The sequence below is a fragment of the Rhodamnia argentea genome, chromosome 11 (genome assembly GCF_020921035.1).
Source record: "Rhodamnia argentea isolate NSW1041297 chromosome 11, ASM2092103v1, whole genome shotgun sequence".
Lineage (NCBI taxonomy): Eukaryota > Viridiplantae > Streptophyta > Magnoliopsida > Myrtales > Myrtaceae > Rhodamnia > Rhodamnia argentea.
This window is the reverse complement of record NC_063160.1, coordinates 1,829,990-1,847,186: the sequence shown is the minus strand read 5'-3', so window position 1 is coordinate 1,847,186 and position 17,197 is coordinate 1,829,990. Positions and strand designations below refer to the sequence as shown.

Genomic DNA, 17,197 nt, shown 5'->3' with positions numbered 1-17,197 from the left:
CTAGAATAAGACGTTTAATAAAATGTAGACCAAATGCTATTAAGAAGTGGCAAATTATGTGGTGGCAACATGTAAGCGTGTCCATCATATAAACAAACCATGCACTCTTCCCTTATGAATTACTATAAACTAGCTTCATCATATTCCATAAATAAAATAAAAAACAAAACGAAACGAAATATGAGAAGGGAAGTTACCCATTTGCAACTTAGAAATTAGATGGACATCCCGGATCCACATGAAGGCAAATAGAAAACCCTGGGAAGCTTCCCACAATCATATTGTGCGACACTACGTACTACTCTAGTCAAGAGCAGCCTATAGAACACTACATCCCTCAGGAACTTCATCAATCGGCCAGACCAGTCTTGTTGCACCCAACCGGACAAATATGACGCCGTTATCAAAGTCGCCGCCCTCCACCTTCGCTCCTTTGCGTACCTCTCTAGGGCAAATTTCACATAGTAGGTTACAAGTTTTCCGTGCTTGGAAATCGAGTCCCCAACGTGCCGAACCAATACCACCGCATCCTCGAGCGCCGAGCAACCCCCCTGGCCCAAGTCGGGGGTCATCGGGTGCAAAGCATCTCCAGCCACCGTGATGTTTTCCCGGGTTAATTTACTGAATAGGACGTCCCTCGAGTATCGGAACATCAGCGGGGCCCATGTCAAATTTGAAAGATTAGAGTTCTTGACCACGTCGAGGTAGATGGGCGGGAAGTCCTTAGCCAAATTCTCGCTCACTTCCCTTTGTATCTTTTCTGGTTTCGCTCCCTTCTCCATACCTTGAATTGAGTGAATAATGCTTTGTTTGGGACATGGCGGAAAGAAAATGTGTAACGAAAACTTGCAATCTCTTCAATTTCACTATGTTTCATCTTCAATAAATCTTAGGTAAATGACATGAATGAGTTTTGAACTTTGGCTCCATATGCAATATGATCCCCACGAACTTTAACCCAATATGCATGTCGTCCTTGAACTTTTAATTTGTTCAATATGAATCTTAAATTTTTTTGTTCATATTCAATTTTGTCCTTAGATTGCATGAAAATGTTTAATGTTGTCCTTCCATTAATACAAAGTTAGAAACAACATTGAACATTTTCAAACAGTCTATGGACTAAATTGAATATATACCAACAATCAATGTATCATATTGAACAAATAAAAAGTTCATGAACGACGTTGCAAATTAAACTAAAGTTCAAAAATTGCATCGAACAATTTAGAATCCAGAGAGCACGTTACAAAACATTTTTGTGAATGTCCCATAAATCTTTTTGTTGTTTGCCCAATTTCCTAGGCCTCTTCCATTTTCTTCCCCTCCCCTCGCCAACAAAGCATAAGGGTCGAAAGGAGGATTGGTGAGCAATGACTGAAGCGCCATCATAGTCCCCTATGAGTTCCCCAAAAAATTGATTGGACAATATTTTTAAAAGGTTCGTGTGTATGTATTTATGTTGCAATGATTGAGGCAACATGCCTTCAGAAAGGAACAAAAGCTAGGCCGCTTGATTGGTCAGCATATTCGTAATTTTGTTTTAAGTGAAAATAAAGAAGTTTTCTAATTTCAATTTTATTAAGAAATGAAAATTTTCAACAGGAATAATATTTTACAAATTTATTAGTTGTGTTGTGTTGTCTTCGAGTTTAAAAGCGTCTTATCGTTAATTTATAAGTGTTTAAAACGTCAACCGATTTTTAAGACGAAAAAAGTCCTTAGCTTTTTTGTTTCATGTTATTTTAGTTCTTTCCAAACGAGGAGCTTGGATTATTTTGTTTTATACCTACTCGATGATCATGGATTTTTAAATTATGGTATCATTATTAACAGCTCTAATAATTTATATTATTTAATGAAAACGTTCTTTAATATTTGAATACGCTAATACTCTTCATCAAAGGTAGATTAAGCTTTGGCCTAAGACTTAAACTTGAAAGATATAATTAGTAAGCAAATAGGGATATAGAAAGATTTGAATTCATGACCCTACCATGATACAATGTGAAAGGCTAGTGTGAATTGCTCCAAAAATTTAAATTGTTAGATGACTGTATGCTTTAATATTAAATTACATCAATATGCATGAAGAAAACTTAAGCTCTTAGATAATTGTGTGCTTTAATATTTAAAGACACCAATACTCCCCTCACGCATAGATTGTTTTGTTTTCAAAATCATTATATGATCGTGTGATTTAATACTTCAATATACGGACATGGATCATGCGAATCCTTGCAATCTATAAAACGTAAAAGTGCCCCGAACTTTTACGTGTTTATTTAGTTGCCTCGAAATTTTACATGTAACGAAAGTGCACATTGATATATAGAAAAGACCTATCAAACAGGTGAGTTGGATCATAAATAGTGTGACATAAATAGATTCATTTAACCGGTTTATGATCTATACCCAACCCATATTCCTAAATCGCTTTTGTATTTAATTTAATTTAAGAAAACTCATATACAAACTAAGATGAAAGTGCGGAGTATGTGAGTGACTGAGCGCGAATCGAGTGAGGGCAAGAGAGAAAGAAGAGACATAGAGGTGGGTTGAGTTTTAAAAAGTTGTAAATCCGTTTATGATCAATTTAACACTCATTTTAAGTTTAAACTCATTATGACCTATTTATTGAATATAACTAACTCATATAATAACTCGGTTTATGGGTTAAGAAATGTGTTATGACCCATTTTAATAGGTCTGTTGAATGATATTAAAGTTGCTGAAAATGGATAATGTGCTTGTGAGCATGCAATTCTGCTGTACCTTGTGATCTGGACCCCCGACCATCTTCCTCGAGATCAAGCTATCAAGGCTTGAAATTAAGTGAGAAGTCCATAAGCTTTAATTTTTGTAAAATGTATTGAGTGAATAGAGACATTGGTCTCAGGTTTTAATTTAGCACTTACAAAGATTGGATGAGAATTTTGTTTCAAAATATGACAAGGAATAAGAAATTTGACATACTGTGGAAGCAAAATATAATCGAATTTGTGAAGAATCTATTAGTCTTCAAATTCTTCTTTTCTCATTTATTATTTTCTGTCTATTTAAATAAATAATAAGTTCAACTTTTTCGGCCACTTGTTTTTTTATAACAGAGGTTTTTCACATACAATAAACTATTCCTCGGAGTGGTGGGGGTATGCCAATGCCACCGGGTAAGTCCCCAAAACGTGGTTGTTGGGAGTCGAACCCGAGACCTTATCGGTTTAACTGTCTAAGGTCCAAGAAGCTCAACCAACTTGTCCAACGTCCCATTAGCTTCAGCCACTTTTTTTTTTTTTTTCGGCCACATTTTGTATGTCCAATGCGACAATGTTTTCCCTAGATGTGTTCTAGTTCTTCTGCTTTAATGTGGAGAAGCTAACATATTCATTGGATGATCTATTGTGAAGGAGGGAGCACAAAGAAGTTCAAGCCGAAATAATAATAATAAAAATAACCAATCAGCATTTTAAGCATAGTTTAAAATCTTCAATGCATATCTTTATAGAATCAATAACCAAAATTTACGTGTGCATTGCAAAACAATAATTTTAATAAAAAGTGATAAATGTTTGTCTTATATTATCTTTTACACACTTGTGCAGGATATTCACATGATTAGAATTTATGCTATGTAGTTTATCTTTCGTGTATGTTGAATTTTACACATTTTCGTCGAATGTAGGTTTATGAACATGAAATGCTTTCCTTTCCGTTTTTTCATCAGATTATTTTTACTTAATTGCTCTGATTTTTGAGATGATGAATTAATACATTTATGAATTATCCTTCAAATATAAATGCCTATAATTAATTTGCACTTTGATCGATATACGCGCCACAGCCTCAATATTGTTTCGTTGCCTATTAATGTGAAGGGGAAAATAGTAGCAAGAATGTTTAGGGTCTGCATGGCAACAATTCTGTTCCCAAAAACAGATTATGGTTATAATGATTTTTTCTGATTATGGTTATAATGAGTTTTTAGAGAATCAAAATGTGTTTGATAACCGTATTGTGATTCTGTTCATGAATAGAAACACGTTTGATAACTGTACAAAATTTATGTTCCCAAAAATACTTTCTCTTCCCAATTTTTTTATTTAAATCAATTAATTTTGTAATTACTTTAAAATTTTCTTCGTAAATTGAAGATCAATTTTCAATACACAAAAAATAATAATTTGAAATACACTTATTTTTTTTTTCAGCATGTTATAAATAAGATCCAAAATTTAATTTGAAAAATGTAAATGCTTCACTTTGCTACTTGTCACGTCCCTATGCGCATAAGCATATGTCGATATAATCGTGGACATGTTTTGCGTAAATGAAATTCAATGAGCATTTTGCACATGTTACTAGACACTGCACAACAAATATGGCTTCAAAAGTTAGGTGGTGTGGAAAATCCGCTCATCGGCAACAACATAAATAAACTTGATGAAATATCAAATTGGCCATTTTCCATAAATTGCTAAATATGGCTTCAAGTGAAATCTATGTAATGTTTAGTTTACTTCATGCATCCCCTTTGGGAAAATTTTTAAGGATTCCTGCAAAAATAACAAGCTTTTGACATGAAAGTTCAACAATCAACAGGTTCTGATCAAGAGGCACTTACAAATCACAGCCATATCCGGTGGTGAAGGAAGAAAGCTTGAAATGGAATTGTGGGTCACGTTATATTTTTATTTTATCTTAGTCTTTACCCTAAAGATTAAAAGCCAACAATTTTCAGAAAGCTGTGAGGCCACTATCACAGAGCACTTCAAAGAATTGATTGGATTGTGTTGTTGATATTTTCTTGCTCACAATCCTTTCCTGTCTTAAAAATCAACCAGGAGTCTTCCCGCAGCCACCAGCAAAGCCTTTGCCTCTGAGCTTACCAAACATGGGCGTGTTCTATCATGAAGAAGAGCCACCAAACCCCCCTACGAAATGCAAGTGCCTCTCTGCAGCACTCAAGGAAGCATTCTCTCAGTGCCATACTTTTGATAGACAGCTCTCACATTTACATCGTCTCCTCGCCGAAGCTCGCCATCTCGTCGCCCAATTAGGGCGGCCCTAGTCGAGATCACTGAGGGGATGCTCGCATCGTCCGATTAGGGTGACCCCAGTCGAGTTCAGCGAGGGGAAAGTTTGCGTCGCTCGATTAGGGCAGCCCTAGTCGAGATTAGCGAGTGAGAGTCTCACCTTAGGCCAAGAGGGTGGTTGCCCTCGCCGATCTGGTGAGAGCCGCCCTATTCGGGCTCGGGCGACGAGACGGCGAATCCGGCTCAAGCGAGAAGATGAGGACATATCTCGGTCAAGCGAAACTTACCAGAGTCGTACAACGGGAACAACGGATGACGGCAGTAGAGCTGGCGGGTCACAAGAGCGGCGGACAAAGCAGTGAATTGAGTCGCGACCGAGAGTCTCAAGAGTGTCGTGGCAGAGTATCCTTCTGAGAGGTCAAAAGCAAAGCAACGAAAGACCTTCTGAGAGGTCAAGCAAAGTAACGAAAGAAAGGAGGAAAGAAAAGGTTTTTGTGTTTTGTAAAAGTGATTATTTTTGTCAAAACCAACTTTTTTGTGGTTTTGTAAAAATGGTCATTTTTTCTTCAAAACTGATTCTGCTTCTAGAATCATAATCAAAATTATATGTGTTATCAAACATGATTCTCATTTTTTTTGCTTTTGGGAACAGAATCACAAAAACAAAATTGTTACCATGCAGACCCTTAATGACTACTCGTTCAAGCTCTTTAAGGAAAAAAGTAGATAGGTACTGATGCTTATAGAGATAATAGTAAAACCATAGTAAAACCATTTAAAGATTTTGTAATATTAAAGATGATGTAATCTCACATTTTGATATCTTTTTTCGTTCAAGCGTCATGACGCCCAAAGTTATGATAACGTCTTGATGGACGACTTTATCTGAAGATATGTGAAGGAGAGAATATAAAAGGGTCTTCAACGCTAGACCCAATCATTTGGAAAACACACCATAGACGTTTTGAGAGCGTGATTGGAGAGGCATCTGTTCGAGTTCAACGTTCCGCGAATTTTGATTTGTCATTCGACTTCATTAATGGTCGGAGGTAAATACGAGATCTTTACACTTCCACATTCGGTTATGATTATACATGAAATTTGTTTGTTCACGCACGTATAATTGGGATATTCAGTATTTAGTAATTACTTATATTTGGTATCATAGCATGATTTACGTGGAAATTTTGAGGGAATTGCAAATCGGGGCATTCTTGCCGAGGGGGAAATTGTCGATTTTAACTTAATTTCGGCGACCCACAACTCGGCTTCAGACCAGTATTGTCGCATCGCCGTGGGAAACAAAAGCGTTAAGTCTGTTTGGCATTATGGTGGTCGCCAAAGGCCAATTTGGCGGTGGAATTTGCGGTGGTTAGGGTTTTGGCATTTTCACTTTTGACATTTTAATTAGTTAAAAAACCTTCAAATCCTGCATAATGATTTCTTTTTTTTTTTTATCCGAAACACTTTAAAATTTTATAGAATATGAGCCTCACACATAAACTCGCATATTGTATTTTCATGACTTCTGAAATTTGTGAACAGTACCTAAATTTTGATGGGAAAGCTGAATGGAACAAACAAAAAAGTTATCAGCTTGAGAGAAATATAAGGAAAAACCAAAAAGAAATGGAAAGACAAATAATATGTAAAAGGAAGCAACAGTCACAGGGCACGAGAAGGTGATTGATTTGTCTTTTTGTTGATTTTATTCCAATAATTGCTTGTCTGGAACACACCAAATAGCTGGAAAGCAAGAGAGACACCCACCTGCCTCTATTGAACAGTCAACCTCACCCCGATTCTGTATGATTTTCTGAGCCACCCTCGTTCTCGAATGTAGAGGGGGCCATTTGGGCCCGTGGGCCCGGAACCGGCCCGTTGACCGGGCCCACGGTTCCGGAAACGTGGGAACCGGCTCGGAACCGGCGGTTCCGAGCCGGTTCCGAACCGCAAAAAAAAATAAAATAAAATAAAAGTGGGCCCGGGGCAGAGAGCCGTTGGGCTCTCTGCCCCGGCCCCCCCCCCCCCCCCCCCCAACGGCTTTGGGCCGTTGGGCTTTCCAATTTTTAAAAAAAAAATAATAAAAAAAAAAATAATTCTTGCCTATAAATGCATATGCTTCCCCTTTCATTTTTGTCACAAATTCTCCGAGCAATCTCTCGAATTCTCTCCGAAATCCTCTCAAATCGCTCAAATTCTCCCAATTCTCTCATTCCCGACTCAATTCTCTCAATCGGATTTCCGATCAATTCTCTCAAAAATAGCAAGTGGAAGCAGAAATGCTGACAAGGGCAAGATGGCTATGGGAGATTCCGAGTATCCCTTTCATGAATACGATCCTCGTGAGTATGCAAGTTGGGAAGACGACGACGATAATATCAACTATGTCCCGATTCCGAACGTCGAGCACATCCCAACACAAGAAAGTCTTCATCCTCCCACTGGTGTCGAAGAAACGTCAACGGCAAATGAGCCGGAACGGAAGGGCCGAGATAATACATCGGACTTGTGGCTACACTTCGACAAGGTACGTGATGAAGTCGAAGGTAAGTATAATGTAAAATGTAAATATTGTTCGCAAACTTATAAATTTACGAAAGGAGACGGCTACGGAACATTCCGTCGGCATTTGACGAAAAAAACATCCAACGCAAGCGGGGATCGACAATACGCAACAACAAATTTCCGGGTACGCCACTTCTAAGCCTCATCCTTTATTTCGTTTCACTTGAAGCACTTTATAAACAAACATTAGGTGAATATGTTGCCCTTGATCATGCTCCGTTTAATACTGGGTGAAAATTTTAATATGAAATATTTGATAAATACTGCGTTGGTTCCATAGCGCCAACTATTCCAAAAAATACTCTTAAACGCGAAGTTTTTCATCTTTATAAAAAAGGAAAAAAATCTTTAGGAAAATTTTTTGCGGAATTCAATGGACGTGTGCATATAGGTAGCGATATTTGGAGTGATCCTTGGCAAATTCATTCTTATATGGGTGTCACGTGTCATTGGATAGATGACAATTGGATGATTCAAAAAAGACTTATTGCATTCCGAGTTTTTGATGAAAGTCATTCGGCTCATAATATTTATAGAATAATTAGGCAAGTTTTAGAAGAATATAATTTAATAAATAAAGTATTTTCAATTGGTTTTGATAATGCCGCCGCAAATACCGCTTCTATTCCCGAATTAGAAAATATTTGCAAACCCACTTTTGGCGGACAATTTTTTCACATTAGATGTGCTTGTCATGTTTTAAATTTATGTGTACAAAATGGTTTACGAACTCTTGACACTTCTCTCGCCCCAATAAAAAGTGCAATTAAATTTTTATGGAGTCGTCCCCAATGTATGAAATCGTGGAGAAAATTTTGTAAACAAAATGGGAGAAGGCCAAGAAGATTTCCAAAAGATATTCCGACTCGTTGGAATTCTACGTACGAGTTGCTTCGGCAAACTTTTGAATATAAAGATTTATTATGTATGTTTATTTCACAAAATATTCCCGAAATTACTTTACTTCCTCAACATTGGGACGTTTGCAAGAAAATTTTAGATATTTTGAAAATTTTTAATGATGCTACTAAGACTTTATCTGGTATTTATTATCCTACAACGTATTTATTTTTAATAGAGTGTGTTAATATTAGTAGTGTTTTTAGTGAATATGAAAAAGATACCGAATTAGGTCAAACTATTTTAGTAATGCGAGAAAAATGGTTGCATTATTATTTGCAAATTCCTCTTGTCTATTTAGTTGGTATTGTTTTTGATCCACGTATTAAATTAGACGGTTTACAAGATTATTTGAATGTGTATTATCATGATTGTTTACATTTGGATGATTCAATAGATATTTCAAATATATTAGGACATGTTAAAGAATCTATAGTAGCATTATATGAAGAATTTTGTAGTAGATATGGTTTAAGTGATTACGGATCTTTACAATCTACTGCCTCACGTAGCGAAGGTGGTAGTTCACTTAGTAGAGGGTATAATATGCTTAAGAGTAGGCAAAAAAAACAAAAAGGGGCAACATGTAATATTTCTGAATTAGAAAAATATTTAACCACTCAATTTGAGTTTCGTGATGCAGAACATAGTACAGATTTCGAAATCCCGAAGTGGTGGAAGAGTCACCAAATCGAGTATCCAGTTCTCGCCCTCATCGCTCGTCAAATATTAGCAACCCCTTCTTCAACGGTTGCGGTTGAACAAGCATTTAGTTCCGGAGGATTAATTTTGGACTCTCGCCGTTCAAGATTAAGCCCGGATTCTGTGGAAGCTCAAGCTTGTGTCGGCGATTGGACGAGGGCGAAATATCGACACCAAGAGTTAGATCGTGAACACGAATTTTTTAGCGATGATATTGGAGATACCACCGCCACGGGTACCACAACGGATAGCGACGATTGACGATGAGGTAAGTTGGGGTTCTCAAAGGTAAAAAGAACTACATGGGCTTTGATTCTTCTATCCCCAAGAAGATATGTAGGCCGCTTAATGATAATTCATTAAGTTCAAGCCCATTCCTTCTTTTTTTTTTTTCCATATTTTATTACAATGTACAATTTAATTGTATTTTATAATTTATAATTTATTATATTTATTTTATTATTTATTATTTTAAAAATTATTATTAAAAATGAATCGGAATGAACCGGCGGTTCCGAACCGGAACCGGAACCGGCCCGGAACCGCCGATTCCGGTTCGGAACCGGAACCGCCATTTTTCACGGCCGGTTCCGATTCCACCTTTTCGTGGAACCGGAACCGCCGGTTCCTGAACCGGAACCGGCGGTTCCACCGAACCGGCCGTGACTACTCGAATGACTCACATGTTTTTTGTAATGATCGAATTATTGAGATGGTACTAGGCAAAAAGGTCCGGAATGGATCGTGTCCTGAATCTTTTCTTTTGTCAATATAATCCTAAAATTTTGCTTGGTTCCAATATATTCCGTACAATCAATTCTCGCTCGAAAATTACTGATCTAGTGGTCTGGTCATTGCCGGTTAGGGTGTGCATCAGGTTGGGTTCAACTTAGGAATCGGACTGAACCGACCTGAATTTATGGTTCCAGCCTTGGAATGGGAACCGGTTCAACCCGACAACGGATTCAAATTACTTCAACTAGTCTAGTTCCCGAGTTGAACAAGATTTGAGCCTGCTTTTGAAGCCTCTTTTAGAAGAGAAATTAAACTACGCCCTCATGAAACTTTCACCAATTCTGAAAGTCAAGCGACCAGACATGCTCGAACCAGAAGACAAATTACTCATACCCTCAACCGAGCATAGATCTACAACTAGAATTGTCAACAAAACCATTGCACATGTGAAGTACCATAGACTGGATGCTACAAAAGTTTAAAGCGCTGGCGGAAGAGAAATGGTCGCCTACAGGCTGAGATGCCGGCGAAGAGATCCTAGAGCCGAAGAGAGCGAACCGGCCATTGGCGGAGAGCACAACGTCCTGAACAAAGTGGGAGTTGCCGGTGAGGCGACGGGGCTGGACGCCGAAGAACTTGGAAAAGGAGAGTGTAAAAGCGAAAGGGGATTTCAATGCTAACTCTAGAATGATAGATTATTTGATATACCACGGCCCATATCCAACGGCACCTTTCATGGCCGTAGGAGAATATTGTTAGTACCCTAGGAGTAAGGCCCTGGTAGCAAGCCCTTTTCTCTACAAGCACACTTGGCTGTCCTCATGCAACGTTCAGCAGAATAATCAATCAAAAAGTTTGTTAATGGTCATAATCAATCCCAAATCTCGTCTCTTCAAGCCATCTTCTACCTCACGAGAACACTAAGCATCTCAGTGTAGATCAGGATTGTTGACGAAAGTGTTGATCTACTAGCTACCAATGTTGCAAATTACCAAACCCTAACGACTAGGCGGTCCTTATACTCAACCGCCGCTTAATTGAGGCTCGTTTCCAATCAGGTATAAAATTGCCAATTATCGCCAATTAAGCCTCGCGGCTCACTTTATTTAGCCTTCCGAGCACAAAGAGGAAGAGTGAACAAAGATGTCCAACATTCACTCGAACATCAAACCGAAGTGCTCTTTGTTTAGTTTGGTGACCTTGTATAGAGAGGGTGTACCTGTTGTTGTGTTTCGTGTCTCGATTTTTAGGAAAACTTGGAAAAAAAAAAAAAAAAAAAGACCCAAAATCAAATCCCTCATGACGCAACTGATCATCAAGTAAAAGGGTTCATAGGAATTAGGGAAAAAAAAAAAAACAAGTGCAGCCATGAGACCAACAATACCATCATGAACTTCTGTTTATGAATTGTAGTAAACTTCGCCACCTTCTTGTTAGAATATTTAGATGTCAAATCATGTTTTCATCTCATATCTTAAGCTTTTAGACAGTTGGTAATGGTCCTACTAAATATCACATGATATCAAAGCATGAGATTCTGAGTACAAATTTTTTCCGTCACATATTTGCCTCTCCAATTACATATTTTCATACTTAGGTCAAAGCCCAGCCTATACGTGAGGGAGAGTATTAAAACATTTAGCTATTAGATCATACATTTATGTAACAAAGTTTAAGCTTTTAGAACAGTTGACAGCCACTAAATCTCATATGGTTTTAGAGCAAGAAAAGAATAAGAATGCGGAAGAGAGAAGCAAGGAATTCCATATACTTCGATATATTGCTAAATGGTACATAGGGCATATGACTATTTAAAGTAATAAGATAAAGATACTATCAAATATAATCAATCAAGAATATGCACAATCAAAAGAGATATATGCATAATCTTAAGAGATACGGAGAATTAAGTAAATAGCATAATATCGCTAACACGCCTGTCAAAAACAAAATAGAAGACCATTAACCATTTGCAACTCGGCAATTAGGTGGATCTTACAGATCCACATGAAGGCAAAGAGGAGACACTAGGAAGCATCCCACAATCATATTGTGTGACACTATTTACTACTCTAGCCAAGAGGAGCCCATAGAATACAACATCTCTCAGGAACTTCATTAATCCACTAGACCCATCTTGTTGCACATAACCTGAGAAGTACGACGCCGTTATCAATATCATCGCCCTCAGCCTCCTATCCTTTGCGTACCTCTCTATAGCAAACCCGATATCGCGGGTCACGAGTTTCCCGTGCTTCGAAATCAAGTCCCCGAGGTGCTGACCCAATACCACCGCGTCCTCAAGCGCCAAACATCCACCCTGGCCCAAGTCGGGGGTCATCGGGTGCATAGCGTCTCCGGCCACCGTGACGTTTGATCGGGCTAGGATCCCGAACAGTATGTCCAAGGATATCGGAACATCAGCGGGGCCCATGTCAAACTCGAAAGATCGGTGTGCTTGACGACGTCGAGGTACACGGGCGGGAAGTCCTTTGCCAAATTTCCGCTCACTTCCCTTTGTATCATTTCTGGATCTACTCCTTTTTCCATACCTTGATGAATTGAAACGTTAGGGATCAAGGAAGATTAGTGAGCCATAATTAAAGGAGTATCATATGCCCCCAATTTATGAATCAATCATTCATAATTATTTCTTTCTTTTTGCCCTCCTAAAAGCAATCTGGCTACTTTTCTTTGTAATATCAAGAAAATAAGCTCACTCGATATCGTTAAAAATCTATAACTCAAAACGAACGGAAGATAAAGGCTCCGTTTGTTTCACAGAAAACAAATAATTTGAAAAATATTTTCCAAAAAAAATCACTTGTATCACTTACAAAAATCAATAAACGAAAAAAAAAATTCATCGTTCACGAAAATATTTAATTATTATTTATAAACAACACAAGCAATTATTTTTTTTAAAAAAATATATTTTTTCTTTAAATAATTAATTTCTCGCTAAAGAAACGAAGGGAAAATATGAAAGCTAGATCTAATGGTACCTTTAGGAGGAGACTTCCCCACGTAGAACCAGTACACTTCTTTATCGTTGAGAGTAACAAAACCTGCCCTCTTGCCCCCATCCACAAACTGTTGAAACCGGCGGCCGTGGCCCTCCGGGAACACGGACAGTCCACGCACTGCCGATCGGCCTGAATAGACCGGCGAGCGAAGTCCTAGCCAATTGGCCACGACAGAGTGCACACCGTCACATCCAACAACGACCTACATGTACAAATAATCACGGTTCCGGTAAGTTACCGCGACTTATTTCAAATTCGAAAGAAGATACTCCAGAACTGTAGAGACCTTAGACTTTACGACGCTCCCATCATCAAGCGTGACAACACAAATGGATGAGCCTCGTTCGAATTGTGTGTCGACGGAAGTTATCTTGGAGGAGAATCGAATGCAACTCGGAGGAAGCTCCTGTGCCAGAACTTCCAACAGGGCTTTTCGATGAACCCCTCTTGGTGGGGCTCCTATCCTGCTTAATAAAATTTATTTTATTTTAGATTATCCAAAATTTATCTAAAAGGAGTTTTAAATAATCAAACTCGATTAATTGGCGATCTTCTTAAAAAATGAGCAGTAAAAATAGGGGTTATTTGTCCCATTGATGGTACAATTCTGACCATCATTTGTATCATTTTGCGCGAATTGAAATATAAATACTATAAGATTACAACAAATTGATAGGTTTAAAAAGGAAACCGCTAGCCCGACGGTCTAACGATACTGTTATCATTTTTGACCTCACGATTTTTCAATTAATGAGTGCTCCATGCAAAACACGGGATGATTGTGTGTGGATGCGTGGTCAGAAATAACCGACAGATCTGTCGGATCGTCGTGAAATCATTTCCCGTCTAAAATCATTAAACTAAGGAAACAAGGGATGATGAAATGTTAGGTAGGAAATATGAGATGCACCGGTTATTTGGAGCATAACGCACTTCTTGAATCGATTTAGTCTGGACATCTGTTATGTATCCCCAGATGGACAAGAACCGGAAAATCAGAATATTAACGAGGGAAATTATTTTTTTTCTAGTGATTAAGAAATTGTCGAACGGCTTTCTTTTAGTAACTTCGAATTGATTCCTCACCTGATTCCACTAATTCCACAATAATCAGACGTTTGTGTTCATGAATAAAAGAGCAACCAAGGGCCTTACTTGTGGATAGGATCGTAGAGGGGTCCGAGCTTGTCCGAAATCCCGAGCACATCGAGTGCGTGCCACGGGTTAGGGTGGAGACCGAGAGCCGCTCCGGTCGCTCGCAGCTCATTTGATCTCTCGAGGACGAGGGCTCGGACACCGACCTTCTTAAGGACCACCGCCATCGCCAACCCCGCGATGCCGGCGCCCACTATCACCACCTCCTCCATATATGACCGTCTTATAATTCGAGCTCATGCGCGTGCGCGTGTGTTTTTGCTCTGAATGGGGATGAGGAGTCACTTATACAATTGTCGTTATTTATAGTGCGGGAAGGTTGATTGTCCTTCTGATGGCCACGTACCCTCTTACGAATGCTATTGGAATATCATTAACACTGCGTTTGTTTCGCAAGAATAAGTGATTTGAAAATATTTTTCAAAATTAAGTGATTTGAAGATATTTTTCAGAAAATGATTATTTGTATTGCTTACTGCAATTTATAAACGAAAAATATTTCTATCTTTCTCAAAAGTGTTTACACATAAATTACTATTGATAATAAAAATATTTTTATTCACTAATTATATCAAGCGATACAATCAATTATTTTTAGAAATATGTTCTCCAAATTATTTATTTTTCGCAAAATAAATGAAGCCTAATTAAATATTACAACAACGGCGTGGAGGGCAATGATATTCGAAAACCGGGGGCTTGAAATATTTAGGATCATACCCAATGAATGATGAACTCCGTTGTCAATAGGACGCGGATCACGGTCAAGCTTGCAACCCGTAAAACTCTAGGTATTGTTCAAACTAAGTGCATCACATTCAAGTATTCGACAAACCATTCAAATTAGCATAAATCTTGTATGGCGCTCATTTGAATGTCATAATTTTTTTTTTTTACCACTTGATCGTCATAACTTCTAAAAAAGTGTTCCCTTAAATTTCATAACTTTAAATCGATCAATTGAATGCCATAATTTTTTCATAATGTTCGCCTAGTGCCAAAAATCCAACGTGGGATGAAACTTGTGGTTGACTTTCCAAAAAAATTTACGTCACTCAAATTATCGATTAAAAAGTTACATGACTGGCACTCGAGTGAATGGAAAAAAAAAAATTATGGTGCTCAAATGAACTCTACACATAAGTTGTGGCGCTCAATTTAAAAGAAGAAGAAGAAGAAGCTATTGTAGCCAAGTCAACCGCGTATGAAAGTTATGACACGTATGGTATCATTTTTCTTCGATTTTCTTATGTCTAGAATTTTGCTAAAGTATGGCTTGGAAGGTCTAAATACATGTGTTTTTTCTTTGCCATCAGCACAAAATGATCCTTTTCAATTCCTTCCGGTGAATAGGTGGCCCTGTCTCATGAATTGATGTACCATTGCACAAGCAAATGCGCAAGCATAGACCTTGTCTCATTTGGATTCTTATCCAACAGTGTCTTGTAGAGAGCTAGAATACAAATTGGATTTGAGCCAACGAGGTTGTCTAGTCAATCTACGAATTTCACCCAAGTGTTGACGTTCTTGCTGAAATTTTCAATTTAAAAAAGTAGAAGACGAAGAAGATGATGATGAGGCAAGTACCAATTCTTAACAACTCAAGTGAGAAAATTATCAAAAAAGTTCTAAATCTATTGTCATTTTGCCAATTCAATTCTAAATTTTTTTGTCAATTCAGTTCATCCAACCAACTTTAGCCGATCGAAGCTAATGTGGCAATTATTAATAATATGTTAATATTTTTTTTAATATTTTTGAATTATTTAGTTTCTCCTTCTTTGTCCTCCAGCCGAGGAAGAAGAGAGGGCCGGTGAAGGCAAGGTATCGCCCTCATCAGCCCTCTCCTCTGGCCGGTCGGTGGATTGGGGACCAGCTGGAGGAGGAGGGATAAGGAAAAAATAATAACTAATAAATTTGAAAAAAAATATTAATTTATTATTAAAAATTACCACCTCAACGCTGGAAATGCCACATCAACACCGGTCGGTGTCCACGTCGACGCCGGCCAGTCAAGTTTTTCAAATGGACTGAATTAGCACAAATACAAAAAACTTGGGACTGATTTGGCCAACAAAAATGTTTAGAACTAAATTGGTACAATTGCAATAGGTTTAGAACTTTTTGGGTAATTTTTCCCAACTCAAGCTGGTCTAATGTTTTGGCCCTAAAAAAAAGAAAAAAAAAACTGGTCCAATGAGGTATAATGTAACTAAAGTGCCCCTCGAGAAAGACTCCTTAATGAAGACCAAGCTTGAAATTGGGAAAATCAGGAAAAACAAAAAAATCGAAGTCCTTGAAATTAAGCTTAATAGGTTAAGGAGTCTCTTCTCTTTTGGCTGCTATTTTTTAAGTGGCAAATTTGTTGTCTTTTGATAGCTAGGTACCTACTCACGTATGCTAAACTTATTAGGAACGAGAAATGTAGAACAAGAAAAAAAGACATACGAATTATTTACAAGGAAAACCTTTCGAAAACGTGTTGCACTGGGTTATCTTTTCACTATTAATATCAAATTACAGTTACGAGAGAATCCGTCTTAATATATAACAGGAGTTTAGGGTGTAGAAAGTTACAATATAGATTACATCGATGCCCTTTCGTAAAAGATTGTAACCATACGAGCGAGGAGTTGCACCTCCCGCCAACTCAGAGCAAAGTTGGATCCGTGAGTTTTGGGCTTTGATTTCGATAGTAATTTCCTCTATCAAACTCCACAACTCCATCAATCTCTGATTTGGAGGCAGACTTTTGAAACGTCAATTGTCCCTCACAATCTTCACCTAACTTTGTATCCCAAATTATCCTAGTAGGGCGACACCTCCTCATTGCTTATCATAGAGGCCAACTGAGGCAATGCACAACCTCAGTTTTTTAGTGGAAACATCGTTGGGTAACATATTCACTTGACTCTTCACACGAAGGAATTTCTTCATTGGCAATGTCGTATCATCTATCGACTCACAAACATGATTATAAATCGACTGAATATGCTTTGTTCTTGACCGAAATACGGTATTCTTTGCAAGACACATAAGGAGTTGATTGTCGCTAAAAAAATACGCTGCTATCCTGCT

At 38.0% G+C, this 17,197-nt stretch overlaps 1 protein-coding gene and 1 pseudogene across 1 annotated transcript; both read right to left on the bottom strand.

Moving 5' to 3' along the window:
• Positions 1–215: 215 nt before the first annotated feature.
• On the bottom strand, positions 216–5,808 carry LOC115750477 (monooxygenase 2-like). Its single transcript, XM_048272440.1, has 3 exons — positions 5,709–5,808; positions 5,321–5,443; positions 216–784 (listed from the first exon to the last, which is right to left on the bottom strand). The coding sequence occupies exons 1-3, from the start codon at positions 5,806–5,808 to the stop codon at positions 216–218; spliced, it is 792 nt and encodes a 263-aa protein (XP_048128397.1).
• A 6,114-nt stretch (positions 5,809–11,922) lies between these two features.
• Positions 11,923–14,372, bottom strand: LOC115732747 (annotated as a pseudogene).
• Between the last annotated feature and the right edge of the window lie 2,825 nt (positions 14,373–17,197).